Source organism: Mus pahari, chromosome 10 (assembly GCF_900095145.1).
Source record: "Mus pahari chromosome 10, PAHARI_EIJ_v1.1, whole genome shotgun sequence".
In the NCBI taxonomy this organism is placed as follows: domain Eukaryota; kingdom Metazoa; phylum Chordata; class Mammalia; order Rodentia; family Muridae; genus Mus; species Mus pahari.
Genome location: NC_034599.1, coordinates 108,890,201 through 108,906,138, shown reverse-complemented (window position 1 = coordinate 108,906,138; position 15,938 = coordinate 108,890,201). Strand labels below are relative to the sequence as shown.

Genomic DNA, 15,938 nt, shown 5'->3' with positions numbered 1-15,938 from the left:
TAACTAATACCCTCCCATAGAAACACACAACTAAGTCTCCAATAAGCGAATTAAGTATCTGAGCTAATGTGTGACACACATCTGTTCCACTTTCCAGTGAGCAGAATTTTTGACATGACTTAAATTCCAGACTCAATCAATGAGAGAGACAGACACAGAGAGAGAACTGAGATTTAAAGCCAAGTTTTAACGTATAATCAAAATGAGGGTATAAGAGACCTTATTTTTTCTCTAATGGATAAGATTATATAATGCCTCAATCAAATCCACGAGGCTACTAGAGAAGCACAAGTTTTTTCTCTGAGTCTACTTATCTTTTGTTTCAAGTTCATGGCCATTTCCTGGGGATTATCTACACTTCGTTCAAGACATCAATGAATGAGCAACCATGGAGTGTCTACAAATTTGGAGATTGAGCACATTCGATTGCTGTAAAAACACAGGAAAACTCACAGATTTGTCCTTGACAAGTAGAGCAGAGCACTGGATTCCCGCCATCAGCATCTTGTGTGGGTTCCAGGCCACTGAGTCAGCCCTGTAGTGTCAAAGAAAGAGAGATCAGACAGGGGCCTGGCTAACTACTGTAGGGAGATGGGAAATACTACTGAGGTCTCCTATACACATTATCAGTCCATGGGATTCCTCATCTAAGGGATGCGAACAATTTAGAGGGTGTTTTGTTTGAGAAAACATGGTTTCTGTAGTGTGTATGTGTGTGGTTTTTTGTTTGTTTGTTTTTGTTTTGTTGTTTTGTTTGTTTGGGTTTTGTTTTGTTCTGGTTTGGTTTTTTGTGTTTGTGTGTGTGTGTGTGTGTGTGTGTGTGTGTGTGTGTGTGTGTGTGTGTAGAAGCCAGAGGTGAAATTTCAGCGTCATTCTTCAGGATGGCATCTGCCTTTTTGGTGCTTTGAGACAGAGTCTCTTGTTGGCCAGAGCAGGTTGAATGGCCTTGGATGGCAGAGCAGTGAGACCATGGAACCAGCCTATGTCTCTTCTCCAACACTAGATTACATGTGTCTACTACCACGTATGGCAATTTTTCACATGGATTCTGGGGGACAGACTTGGGTCCTTTTGTAAGGACTTAATTGACTGAGTTATTTCCCCAGCCATGTTTTCTAAATTCCACTCAGACAGAGACATCCCAACAATTGCTTTTTCCCTAAATAAAAGTGAAAGTGCAAAACAGGAGACTAAAGTTACCTGTGGATGCCATGCAGGAGTCGGCGGTGCTTTCTTGACACCAAAGCTGAGCCGCCCCAAGAGGCCTGTTGAGATATTTATATAACCAAAACAGTTACTTCAGTGTAATTGCCCTACCCATGAACTGCCATAGCAGAGCCACACATGTCATTTGGTACATTTGATATCATGCTTACTGATTCAAATTCTGTGAGTCTGATCAGGTGATCAGAACCCCAGTAGAATCCTCATTGACTCATAGATGTAAAAAAAAATCACACTTCATAAAGAAATTGGTTTATTAATAGCCAATTGAGCTTTATATGGACAAAAATAAGTTACAAAGATGCAGCCCATGCCCTCCTGATGCTTTGGTCTGGAACAGATGGGATCTTCTTAGTGTTGCTGCACATTATGTACTATGAGTCATGAACCAAAGGCTAGTGTTCTGTGCCGTGAATGAGGACATTGATGGCAAAGTAGCTAGAAGGTCACCGGGGGTTGGGTAGGTGGAAAATTATCCTCTAGGGAAAATTAGATCATTTTGGCCAAGAGGTTTTCAGAAATACTTGCAAGCAAAGTGTAGGAGAACAGAAGTGAGGGAGCTTGAAACGTAAGGGGGTGGTCGATTGGAGAGATGACATCCCAAGTACCGAAGAATGGGACAAAGAACATGGATGGGAAGGGGGCGGGAAGGAAAGGAGGCACAGGGGCAAGGAACATGGATGGGAAGTCTCATGGGAAGGGGACGGGAAGGAAAGGAGGCACAATCCAAATGGGAGGACATGGTAGTTAACCTGTTCTTAAACATGGTGCACAACTGTGAGTTTTAATCTATAAGACAACGAAGGGCAGCTGCAGGGAGAGACTCTAAGCACGTCTGACCTTGCGCCCTGCTGAATGCTCTGAGATTCCCCCCCCCCCATGAAATTCCACAGCATTCTGTGAAGGATGGAGTTATGGCTGTCTCCACTTCTGCAAGAAACTAAGGCTCAGAGGTACCAGGTAGATACTCTGGGGTATCATGGGTAATTGAAACCAGATTGAGGATCCCAAGCCCATTCTCTTTATCTGATACTATTGTGGATTAGTCAGAGGGATCATTGTGCCAATGAGAGAGTATCACGGGGGGGGGGGGGGCGGTAAGGGGAGATGGGGATGCTTCAGGCAACAGTTGAGTTCTAGAGTTGCCCAGCAGGTAGACACTATTGTCTTCAATAGTAAGGTCAAAGGTAGATAGATGCCACCATATATTATGAAGCAGCAAGACTATGTGCAGTCTAGAGGTAGAAGAGGAAGGAAATGAGATACTTTTACAGCTCTCAGAGTACTACTGGAGCTGCCCATCGGTAGCCAAAATAGTATAGCACCAACCACGCTATGGCATTAAATCCCTTCTAAGAGTAACTTCCATTCATAGCAGGGGCGAGGGTGAGGATTGTGAGCTGTGTGGTACAAACTTAAGGATGAACTTACACCAGGGTCAGACTTCTGTGTGACCCTTAAAGTGAACCTATCTTCAAGGTGCAGACCCTGAACCCTCAGTGGGATCCTTTCAGTTGCTGCCCTGATTCAACAAAATCCCCAAAGACGCCATGGCTTGTGCTTTTTGTGATTCCCCAAATCCGCAGGTAAAGAATGAACACACTGGATGTGTCATTTAGTCCTTTCTACAATCACCTTCTCAATGCTGCCACATCCCACAGGCCTCGTAAAGACCCAATTTGACTGAGGCTGGAAGCAAGCAGGACATATTGGTCATGCCCATTTCCACTCTCCTGCCATTAACCAGTCTCATTCCCTACATTTGCACTGTCCCTGGCCCCCTGTACAACCACTGACTCTTCCTCACCCCCTAAATTAATCCTTCTGAGCCAAATTTAAGTTTGAAATCTCAAGAATTCTTCTCTTGGTTCACAGAGTCATTGGGCAGGATAGGGAACATCTATGGACAAATATATTTCTCAATAGATTTAAACAGAGAAAAAAATAAATTAACCCTGCTGATGCCACGGTCCTGCTTCTAGTTATTTCCCTTCCTCAAAGAATTTACAACATCAAACTAATCACTGTCCTGGTGGGATGACATGACTTTCTCCCTCCCTAAGGACTGTCACTGAGGTCTTAGTACATGTTAAGCATCACAAGATCTTGTTCTCTGGTTGTCTGCTCATACGTTAATAGAGTTAGCCTTGAAATACAGGTGAGGACAAGAATAGAGACAAGATTCTGCAGCCTGCCAAGCTCATGAGTTTAAAGACAACAGGGGCTGCAGACATAGCTTGGTTAGTAGAGTGTTTGTCTGCCATTCACAAAGGCCTGAGATCAATAAGTACAGAGTGATAACATAGACCTGTAATCCCAGCACCTGGGAGATAGGGGCAAGAGGATGGAGGACTTTTTAAGGTCATCTTTGGCTATATAGCAAGTTCTTGAGACCCTATTTCAAAAATAAAATAGACATAGATAGAATGCTTATCCCAAAGCTTCTATGGGAATTGTGGCAACTAGAGGGAAAGAGGGAGATCTCTGGGAACCAGCCTCTGCTCCCAAAAGGTGGTCAGCCCCGAAGGAGTCGCACATTCATTCTCACAGTGGATGGGAAAAGATATCACAAAACCAGAAAAAGAGTTAATGTCCTTAGAAATGTATAAGTCAGGGCAACTATTGTGATTCTGCCAAGATCTTACCTTTAACATTAATGGACTGTGTATAGTATATGACATTTCCTAAACATAAGTTTTATTCTATTGTAATCAAAGTGTCCAATGGATTAGATATCTGACACTGTGCAGGATGAATAAAAACTGTCTTAATGTTAGGATGTGTTTGTTTCTTCAAACAAATTCAGAGAGGCTGTTGTCAAATTTACTCTCACATAACATGCCTACTATGTGCAAGCACAATCGGTTGGATGCCTATGATGTGCAAATACATTCAGTTAGTGTACCTGATTTTCTCAGTAAAGAATTTTCTTCAAATTTTTCTTACCATCTATAAATTACAAATTCTGTCTAAGCCACATAAATCTCTTCAGATCATTTCCAATTTCAAAGCTGCTGTAGCTACAATGTTCTTTGTAAACCTGTAACCCCGATTGATGCTTCCCTTATGAGAGTAGAATATTTAAAGAGAATGTTGGCATATTTGATTGTTTCTCCTTATTTCCATGGTTAACTAAAGTAATCACTTCACATTATCTCTTAAGGCATTAAGTATCACCACATTTCTAAGGAGATAAAAATCAATAAGGTGTAAGTTAAAAATCGAGCAGATAAGAATATGCAAGCTCCAAGAATATGCAAGCTCCTTTTAACGAAGTCATGAAGAATCAACTGAAGTATTGCTATTGGCATGTTAATCAGCCCTGTGACTCCAGTGAGCCTGTGTCTGGTTCACCCAACATTACCATCTACTTAGTGAAACCTTAAAGAACTCAAGTGCTCTCCCTAGATCATTCTGTAGACAATTGACTTCAGAAGAATAAAATGGACTGAACTATAAAATATATGTGGTGTATGTCCTTAACGCTTGGCCATCTTCCATTCAGTGAGTTATTACATATCTCTTCTCATCAGGAAGATCTTGACTACTCTCCTGCCTGGGAAGACACACTAAAGCCTCCTGAACATGTTCAGCCATTCCTTCTCTAAGGTATATTCAAACCCACAAACGCCTGGATTCATATAAAAGAAAGGAATAAGGTAGGGAAGAGCAGGGAAGGAAGCCAGGGAGGGAAAGATGGAGGGAAAGAAAAGAGAGGGGGGAAAGGGGGAAGAAAGAGAAGAGAAGGGAAGAAGAGGAGGGGAAGGAGGCAAGGACGAGGGAAGAATGTAAAGAAAAGTAGGGGAGGGGAGGAGGAGGAAAACACAGAGGGGAAGTGGAGTGGAAACGTGGTTTCTTTGGAAAGTTAGTTATGTCAAATGATGTCTTGCTAAAGCAGACACTTGAAAGGACATGCTTGATGAAGGAAGGTAAGTACGACCCCACAGACACCGGGAGATAAGCACTAATTGATCATTGGTTTGGTTCACTCCACCTTGCTATTCTTCACTAGGCTGCCATTGAGAGAAGCTCACCAAAGAACTTCCTGTGAGGTTCCTGAGAGGTTACTGCATCAGTTTATCACTTTCTTGGCCTCACCTCAGGCTAGCTGGCAAGCCCAAAGAATCCTTCAGGATTGAACGATGGCTGCTGGTTCGTGCCTGGTGTCTGCCTGCCTGGAGGATTGGTCTCCAGCTGCTGAGTCATATTCAGTGTTTGCTAAGGGACTGAACTGCAGCTGAAGAAGATCAAGCTTGCCCCCAAAGAGCTATTGCTGAACAGGTCCACTTCCCCAACATCCCAATAACTTTTTCCACCACCTTTGTTGGGTGATGGACTAGAGAAGAGGTTGAACCCTTATTAAAAGTAGGTTGCAAAAAGTTCATGCCTATAGGGAAGAGGAGAAAGGAGGGGATGAAAGGAACAGAAAGATGGGGGCGGGTAAAAGAAAGGGGAAAGGCAGGGAAGAGGAGGGAGAAGAAGGGAAAAGGAGGGCAGGGCAGGGAGAGGAGGGAATGAAATAAAACATGTGGAACTTTTAAACCCTGAACAAGTAGACCTGTAATAAAAATTATCTTTAGCTTAAAGGAAAATGTATTATGAAAAACCCCAGGACTTATGAAATGAATTAGAAAAAAAATCCAAGCCTTTAAGTTGGAAAATTATGAAGAACATAAATTATATCCCTTTCCCTCAAACAATTATCTATTATGGATCCAGCTAAAACCTGCTTTAATTAAGACACATAATTATGGAAGGTAGGATACTTTTTTTCTTTTTCTGCACTTTCTCGCTGATTGGAATCATAATTTTAGAGCTGGAAGATACTTCATTGGCCATCTCCTCCTGCAACTGAACAACTGCAAACTTGGGGCTGAGCCCAAAGGAGAAGATGATGCAGATCAGAAATCAAAGTCACAGTCTCTGGTTTCCCGGTAACTGTCTCCCTGACATGCCACTGCTTTGCCGATTTGGGAGACCAAAAACAAAAAGATGGTTCGTGGGAAAGGAGAAAGTCCCGTGGAACCCAGAGAACAATGTCCAAACAGATCTGAGGTCTTAGAATCTTCTGGACGCCTTAAAGTAACTGTATGCTCATTTCCCAAATGAGAAACATAACTCTAAGTAAGAGGCTTCTAGATTCTCAGAGTGTGAGAAGCTGGGGAAGGACTTGGAGGTTAGACAGACAGATAGACAAACACACCGACGGACTTACATCCACATGGAGCCAGAGGCCATGCCTCTCACAGACCTCAGCAATCTCATCCAGGGGGTCAAAGGCGCCCAGCACGGTGGTACCAGAGGTGGCACAGACAAGAAACGGCACCGCCCCCTGTGGAAAGGAGCCAATCAGAAAGAGAATCATCACCACTGTTCTGAAACTCACCTTGTCGGAAGGTGTGAACATGGAATATATGAAAAACGGGCCTCCTTGGAGGTCGTGGTTGATTCAGTGAGTGCTGGGACACTTCCATACTATGTGGCCTCTGGTGATTATAAACAGGTTGAGTACAGTGAGAAAATGCTGTAACCTGGTCCTACATTGGTCCCGATCAATGGCTAGAGTCAGGAATATTGCTGTCAGGTCCCGTCCGTTGTATTCTGTCCATCAAGTTCATGTTCTGGTAATGACCCAGGTCCAAAATGGACACCACCACCGTAAATGATGGAAAGTCTCTCTGTAGGTTTATTGGATGCTCTTGAGGAGACAGTCTGCCCTTTTATAGAGCCTGCAGTGCCCCCTCTCACCCAAACAAATACAGGCAGGACTGGCAGACAAAAATCTAGCCCCAGGGGTGAATCGTACAGGCCTGTCTGCTTATTTAAGTAAATACAGCTGCCAGACGAAGATGCAGTCAAGTGCAGACACGGAACAGAGAGAAGGAAGCAATCTCCCAGGGAAGGTCTATCCATGTCGGGCAGCCTTACTCCTGTCTTGGTCCTCTCCTCACACAGCTGATGCTTGCATCAGATGCCAGGGGCCCATGGAGGAGAAAAAGGAGATCCTGGGTGTGATGGCTGTTCCTGCAAGACAGGTTTCTGACCTGGATCTTGACATGGAGATCTTGAGGTGTAGTGGCCGTGAAAATCTTAGGCCCAGGCAAGGTAATACATGCCTTTAATTCCAGGAGACTAAGGCAAGGAGATCTCTGAGTTCAAGGTCAGCCTGGGACAAAACAAGACCCAAATCCAGGCATGGTGGCACACACCTTTAATCTGGGCCACACCTTCTGCTGGAAGCCTACGTAAGGATGTTGGAAGAAGGAAGATTCTCTCCTCTTCACTGTTTGCATTTACTTGCTAGCACATCAGTTAGAATAACTTCTACAGAAGACCAGCTGAAACAACTAACCTCGTGGGACTGAGCAACTACTAGATTCTGGGACTTCCCATTCACATTGTTGAGTTAGTTGGACTACAGACTGTAAATCATCATAATAAATTCCCTTAATACATATATATATATACACATATTTAGTCCATAAATTCTGTGACTCTAGAGAACCCTGACTAAGACAATGGGCACAACACAGAGATGAAAAATAATCACGGCCAAGTTAGTCAAGCACGGTGCACACAGCAGCAGCTTCATGCCAATCAGGCAGAAAAAGAGGAGAGTGACAGGGACAATCTATAGACAACTGAGGGATTGTGGGTAGCATGAGCCCTAGGGTTTTAGAACATGAGGAATGAGACTCTCTTGTCCATTCCATTTCTTCTGAAAATTGTTTTACTTCCATTTAGCATAGTGCCAAGTTCCCCTCAGATTTTTAGTGAACTTTACTGTTATCACAATAGATGCTTATCTCCTTGCATGCCATAGTCACTTGTATCTGAACCAAACTTATTACAACATAACTGACCTTTTGATAGAAAGATGTTATTTCTCTATGAGAAGTGAGGCAGAGGGAGACCACTGGGTCCCACATCCCCCAACTGAGATGCTCAGGAATCATAGTAGGGGCACAGAATGAATCCAGTTGCCATCTGGGGAGACACCTGGGGCACACAGGATTGGATCTACCCCAACCATTTCAGAGCCGGGCCAGGAGGTGACAGAGCCCCCATTGGGGAGCCATGAGCATGGGGAATTCTTCCCTGCACTCAACCACAACTGGTTAAGTGTTTATCATGTCAGTGACCTAAACAGAATGAGAACGGGGTCAGATCAGTCATTCATTCAAAGCAACAGACAAAAAAAAGGCATTTGCTGAAGCTGTGTAAGGTGTCTTTAATGATGGGATCTTCCCCATACACTGTATGATGTTTTGACCAGCAAGAGAAAATACCCAGGTAAGCTACTGGAGGATTCTAATAAGTTCTACTCACCTATTAATTTACGTGTGTTTAATAGATCCAGAAACCATGCATTTATGTGAAATTTATTTCCTGGTGTGTGTGTGTGTGTGTGTTCCTGCCTCCTTTCCTTTCTGGTTGTTAACTATGAAGTTCAGGGAAACAGTATTGATCTCACACTGCCTGTGAGCTATATTCCATAGGAAAGTTTGTGGCTTCAAACACTCATGCTCAAAATCACCTTGGAAATAGACAGTGCTCCTACTTGCTGTACTGGTCAATAACTACTTTGTTGGTGTCCTGCAGTTTGCAATGTGTCTGTGACAATATCAAGCAAAGGTTGTTGCCTAAAAGAAGTTTTAATGGGCAGCCTTGGCTCAGAGAGCTCAACCCCAGCACAAACCCCCATGCTGATGGCTCTGTGTCAGAAGTACTGTGAAAGAAACACTGGAAAAGAGAGAAGCAGCTAAGCCACTGAGCTCCACAAACCCTTGCATCCTGTGTCTGCAAATGGATGCAAGACTGGTTGCTGGTGAATCCATACCCATGTAGGCACTGACTTTAAAGGAAACTGGGCAGAAATACCAGTGTGTCCTTGTTGCTGTCCTTTTCAACGTGCCTGAAGCAATTTCATTTTTCCAAACTTCTGTTCCTGGTCTCAGCTTCAGACTTATGTCAGTTTTGGGCTGGAGAGATGTCTCAGTAGGTAAGAGCACTGGCTGCCCTTCCAAAGGTCCTGAGTTCAATTCCCAGTACCACATGGTGGCTCACAACCATCTGTAATGGGATCTGATGCCCTCTTCTGGTGTATCTGAAGACAGCTACAGTGTACTCGCATCAAATAAATAAATAAATCGTTTTTAAAAAGAATTATGTCAGTTTAATATACATGGGATATCAAAAAACAAAAACACAAATTGAAGAAAAAAAGTAATGACTCCAGTGGAATCAGACCAACCTATGCTAGAAACATAAACTGCTAATTGTGCTTACACACTGGAGGTTGTGCTTGGGGGCGGTGCGTGGAAAACGATCTCGGAATCTTGAGAACTGGTAAATCAGGCAAGCAAAGAAGACATGGTTTTCCTCCTTGCCTGGGAAGATCATTTCCTTAGGGAAACTAAGCATCCATGAGGAAACATTCTATTTGGAGCAGAAGGCCTGCCAACGAGTGAGGGAGGGACAGGAACATGAACTGCAAACTCACTCCAGGTAATGGTCACCAGGGCAGCCAAACTCATGAGGTTGGGGTAAGAGAGGACTCAACGTAGATGGGTGGACCCAAAGGACACTAAGTTCCACTGCTCAATGCCATCACAGAAGGAGGCAGAGGGCATCCTCCCCAAGGAGAACAAGATGTAAAAATATAAAAAAATGAAAAGAAATCCTATTTGAATCTCACAGAGGTCCAAGTACCATATTCCAGGAGACACAAGGACAGACAGTGCAGAGGAGAGTCAGAATCTGTACAGCCTTAACGTGAGCTGAAACCCAGGGACACGGATTCTCCTCAAAGCAATTCAAGGCAGAAGAATAGAGGCAGAAGGATTACTATATCATATCTAAAAATCATATATATATATATATATATATATATATATATATACATATATATGAGATTTCTTTTTCTGAATTCTTCCTTAAATAAGTCAGCTACTGTTTTAAAGGGGAAAGGGAAACTTTTAGTATAAACTGAATATTTTGTTATATTAAGAAATGATTACCTTTATAATTATAGTACTATTTCAAAAGTAAGATTGCCTATACTTCACAGGTATACTCAACTAATTCTGGATAGATGGAATGATGCGGGGGTGGGGGGAGGTTGTCTCAGAATTTGGAGCAGTGAAAGGGGACTGAGCTGGAGACGGAAGAAAAGTTCACTGCATCTGCGTGTGCATTTGATGGGTGGTAAGAGGCATGCTACATCTGCTCTGTAAACTTCTAGGCCATCTACAGTGAAAAGTGGAAGAACAGAGACAGACAGACAGGCAGGCAGACAGGCAGGCAGACAGGCAGGCAGACAGGCAGAGAGGCAGACAGGCAGATGGAGAAAAGGAAGAAGGAAGGGAAGGGATAGGAAGGGGAAAGAAAGGGAACAGGAGGGGAGAGAGGAAATGGAGGGCTTGAGAAAAGGGAGGAAAGAGGAAAGACTGTGAGCCATCCAAGTAGAACCCTCAGTGTTGTCCACAATCGAGCACGCCTAGCGTCATGACAGTTCTCTTCGATAAGAAACCGTGTGGGAAGAGAAGAAAGAACATCCAAAGGGAAGCATTTGTGGCTGGTAGTAAGAAAAACAAAACAAGCAAATGAAGGGGGAAAATCTGACCCTATTTGGGAGAATTTTTACCCAGTTGAGGCTGTGAGCACGTGAGCCCCTCAGACAATGATCATGTCTACACAGACAGTGAGACAGTAACTGAAACGGTACATGTAGGTTTGAAGACACGCACCTGAAGACAACGCACCTACGACAGTAACAGATTTTTTTTAAGTATAGACTCCAAGGCCAGCAAGATGGCTCACAGAATAAAGGCAGCTACTACCAAGCCTGAAAATAAGAAGAGAATCAACTCCTAAAAGTTGTCCTCTGACCTCTCTATGTGGACCACGGCATGCACACCCCTCTCATCCCACCAAATAAATAAAATGTAATTTAATATAAAATTAAGTATAGCTTCTGAACCAGCTGTAGTAACTTAGCCTACCCCGGGGTAAAGTAATTTCACAAGCTTTGTAAAGAGAGAGTATAACAATATAAATATGATATTAAGGCTTAAAATAATGAACCCATCCATCTTCAAATGCAAACGCCTATGAGAAGAGACCATTTGCATAAACCACCTGTTTACCATGTGTCTGCAGCTCAGTTAGCAGAAGAGGAAGGGGAGAGCTGAATGGGAGGAAGGAAAGCTAGCACAGGTGCACCAGTTTGGGCCCAAGAAGCAATCTGAGGTGAACGCAACCAGCCACGTTTTCAGAGTCCTGTGTGAAGACCAGCCTTGCAGGGTCCCATCGGTGAAGCATGGTCAGGCCTGGCTTTCTCCAGCAGCAAACTCGCCAGCATCATCTGTTCCAGCAGCTCAGGAAGACAAAACATTCTGGCACAGAAGTGCTAGACTAAGAGATTCCCCAAGCGAGGACAGGGAGAGAGATCGAGACCACCTACCATGACACCCGTGTTTACGGACTCTGGCCACCCAGGATGAAAGCCCCCGAGAAATCGGAGAGCCGTGCACCAAGACATAGAACTTACGGAAGACAGCTCCCTAGTTTCCCTGCGTTAACCGTGACACGCGCTCTTCTCTCACACACTCCTACAACAGGGTTGGTGGTGTGCATTCTCTCCGCGTTCCCTGCCTCACGGGCACCACCCACGCCCACCTCTCCCAAGCCCTCACTCTCACCTCCTCTCTCGCTCGCCAGATTTGTTTCTCCAGCTCCTCCGGTATCATTTTCCCTCTGAGGGGTAGAGAGTTGAGACACTTGGTTATGTGCAGTACTTAACAGGCAAAGGTTGAGCTTTTAGAAGGCAGGCTCTCCCCGCTCCACCCGAGACGCTTCTGCCCCGGCTCCCACCCTTGTTACCTTTCATCTGTTTCTACAAAGTACACGTTCTGGGTGCCAATCCCAAGGAACGAGGCTGCTTTCTTCATAGAGTAATGACACTGAATTAGAGAGGGAGGGAGAGGATCAGAAATGAATGTAAGCACGGAACACGTATTATTTACTGTCTAAACTGCTGCTGCATGTGTCTTCATAGCCTCGGCACAGTCTTTGGAACATGATTGCATAGAAGAAAGAAAATGGTAACTGGACTGAGTTGCTTAGTGGCAGCGACAGTTGACTTTGGGGTCAAAGAAAGCAGAATTTTTGGAACCTTGAATAAATAACGAACTAGGTTTGCCAATCCAGAAAGCATTGTATCAATAAAGCCTATGCCAGCAGCTCATCACAGAAAGAAATGGCTAATGTGTGAACCCAGCTTAATGCATGGAGCAGACTTGGTCACTGAAGGTTCTTAGTCTTTTGGTGGATTCAGAAAAGTCTCTCGTGACAGTACGCTTATGGGCGAGTTAACGTAAGCTTAGAATTTAGTTCACTGCTGACCTAAAATCCTCTGAGGAGAGACAAGAAGTTATCTCAAAGATGACAAGAGAAAGGTTTAATTATTTCCTAGAGGGAAAAAATGATCAGTTATAAACAAAGATCAGACACTTGACTAATTTCATAACATTGAAATCAAGGCTCAGGTTAGCCCTATAGAAATATGGCTAGCATCACATGGATCAAAGTAACACTGACAGGTAATGGCTGTACTCCAGCATGGCCTGAATGAGGACAATGGTTGGGTCTGGCAGGTGTAGCCTATTTCCTGTTGACAATACTGGCAAGGCTGGAGACTGTTGGACCCCCCACCTCACCCTTCAAAGCCTATCCCATAATTAGCACTCCAACATGGAAGAAGGCGTTCTTTGTGTATGAAGGAGGACAGGTCAGGTCATTCTTCTTCATGCCAGAGAAACAAAGGCAATAAAGAACATTATTATACCAAAAAAAAAGTAACTTTAATTTGTAGGGAAGGATGCATTAAAAGAATAGTCATGCCTTCTCACTTAGCTTGATGTATTTCCTCAAATGTGGTCATTTTTTTCTCCTTTTGTCAAAAGGGGAGGTTTTTTTAAAAAAAAACAACTGTAAAAGTAAAATGCAGAAGGAGTCATACAACCAGGAAAAATGAGACCATCCTAAATAATTAATTTCCAAATATCAAGCAGGACACATCCCAAATGCCCGTAGGATGCATTTATTTCAGGGTGTCACAGAACATATGCATATTGGAGAGTAATAATGTACATAAAAAATGTAATTAATGTCTGAGGGCTACATCAGCCTGTGCTGGCTGGGGGCAACACTCCTGCACAACTGAGGGGACACAGCCAAGGTGAATTATTTCTCACCAGAGATGTGTGTCCTGCCAGCTATCTGAGCAGCTATCGATTTCCTAATGATAAATGCTAGCCTGCTTCCAGTGACGTCTGATGGTAAGGAAAATCACAGCCCTCTCCCCATGAGAAACAGCTCACTTTCTCCAACCAATGCTGGCTGAGCAAAAGTCTAGACTAGGAATCAGAACGGCGGCCATGGAGTTAATCCCCAGGATGTCAGGACCTGGGACAGTCCAGTCGCATCCTCAAATGCAGAGAAACAGATGTATTTTTTTTAATGTCTGCCAACTAAAAGGCAAACACCTGAGAGTTTCTGAGAAGAAGGGTCCTGAAAGTGGAGAGAGAATGGAGTGAGGCTTCAGATATGTCAACTAGTTGTGGAGAAAGGAAACCCTGGGTGTTTGGACCTGCATTTTGAGGTAAATGGTGGTTGTTTCCGTCACTGGCCATGCTGAAACTCAGCCTCCCCACAGGTTTTGTAAATCTACAGAAGGTGTAACCACCCAAGTGGTTACCAGTTTCCACAAACATGAAGCAGTGAGCCAGCGAGAGCATGGAAGTCAGTCCTGAGCTGGTGTCGCCTTCTGGTTCTTGCAAGGATGCTTTGCCTGTGACCTTGGATGCTTTTCCTAGGACCTAGGCTTTCAGGATGAATTGCTGATTGGTGTGTGCTGTGTCCAGAATACTTTGGGTCTAGTGCTGACTAATTGGATGCTCAAATTTTCAGGTAAGAAGAGCAGCAGACTGTCAGTGTTGCCATTCCAGGGAGAGAAAGCAGAAATGCTCAGGAGATTTCTCCAAGATCATAAAATTAGTCCCACTTCTAAAGATGCCAGGGTCAACGCAGATGGATGGCCTTCACTTTCATGCTCTGAACATCTTAAAGGGCACTTGATTTCCTGCTGGGAAGACCAGGTCATGGGTGTGGGGGTGCATCCATCCCACACCAGCTCAGGGAAGCATTGTATAGCCATTTCCTCTAAATGAAAACATTCCCCTAAGGCTCAGGAAGTAAGAAAGACCTACAAGACTCAGAGAGTTCCTGAAATGTACAGGACTCACAATGCCCCTCTCCAAAGTTTTAAGAGTGCTGACAGTTGCCAGGAGAAGAAACTCCCCAGCCGGCTGATTTACTTTCAAGTCATGCAGCCAACTCCAGGGATTCAACTCTCATAGGTCCTGCCCATGCTGGGCTTGGCTTTTCAGATGCTATGGACTTTGGAATACCCCAGCTGTATGTAACACCCTATCCACACCCTCACTCCTTTAAGTAACCATGGTAAGCTCACTGGATCACCAGGTAGACATATGTGGCGTTGTTTCTTTGCTGTGTCATATGTGACCTATCTGGAATGAATAGATTTTTTTGTGTGTGTGTATTCCTCAGGCAAGGTAGCACATCATAGAAGAAATACTGAGGTGCAAGGTTCAAGTAGGACCAGCCCAGAGATCAGCATCCTAGACCTCTCATTTCAATCCCTGGTGCCAGTCCTGCTTAGGAGGAATTGGTTCCAGGTTACTCACTGTCTGGAAGTTAAGTGCTTGTTTTTGACCCACGTCTTGTAGTGCCAGACACTGATCTCGGCTCTGTGCTGTTTCTCAAAAACAATCTCTGTTCACAAAGCTCAAAAACAAAACAAAACAAAACAAACAAAAAAACCTCTCACTTCATACTCAAGGCACTCATAGAAAAGTGCTAACCAAGTCACAAATACAGAATTGTGTCACTTCTCTCCACAGATCTCCTCTCGGCACCGGAAAGGCCAGCGACCGTTCAGGAGTCGACAGTGATGATCATGTTGGCCAATAACAAGAGATGAACTCAGTCAAAAAGGGGAGCATGCAGAAACACCTCCAGTGCACGATATATGCATTCCATATCTGGATATGTAACTAAGAATGCGGGGATTTGGGGCAGTGAAGATTGAGAAAATAAAAAGAATTACTGATAGGACCATGGAGCGACGGTGGGCCACTGGGTGCCCACTATCTAAACGCCTAAAGACAAATAATGACATGCAGCTGGCAACTACCCTGAGCCTTGAGGACTTTACTGAACACGACATGGTGTGATTCTGTTTTTGAGCTAGTTTGTTGATTTGTTAATAATAAGCAATGAGGGTGGTCATTAAGGTGGAAATTAAAATACCGTAGCTGCTATGACCTCAAGCAGGGAAAGGAAGAAGGTGCAAGTTGCATCAGAATGGACAGGTTGAGTCTATAACTTTGCACTCAAGGCAATGGTATGCTCATAGAGATGGAACACACTCAAGGTAACTGTGCTCACAGAGATGGGACACACTCAAGGCCACTGTGTGCTCACAGAGATGGGATACACTCAAGGTAACAGTGTGCTCACAGAGATGGGACACATTCAAGACTACAGTGTGCTGACAGAGATGGGATACACTCAAGACTACAGTGTGCTGACAGAGATGGGATACACTCAAGACTACAGTGTGCTGACAG

At 44.1% G+C, this 15,938-nt stretch overlaps 1 protein-coding gene across 1 annotated transcript in view; it reads right to left on the bottom strand.

Annotated features, from left to right (window-relative positions):
- Positions 1-15,938, bottom strand: part of Gadl1 (glutamate decarboxylase like 1) — a 139,233-nt gene that overhangs the window by 108,585 nt on the left and 14,710 nt on the right. Inside the window, exons 6-10 of the mRNA XM_029543497.1 lie at positions 12,109-12,188; positions 11,928-11,982; positions 6,440-6,556; positions 1,201-1,265; positions 454-535 (exon numbers count right to left, since the gene is read on the bottom strand). Of these exons, the coding sequence (XP_029399357.1) occupies positions 454-535; positions 1,201-1,265; positions 6,440-6,556; positions 11,928-11,982; positions 12,109-12,188 (399 nt within the window). The remainder of the gene's footprint in view (positions 1-453; positions 536-1,200; positions 1,266-6,439; positions 6,557-11,927; positions 11,983-12,108; positions 12,189-15,938) is intronic.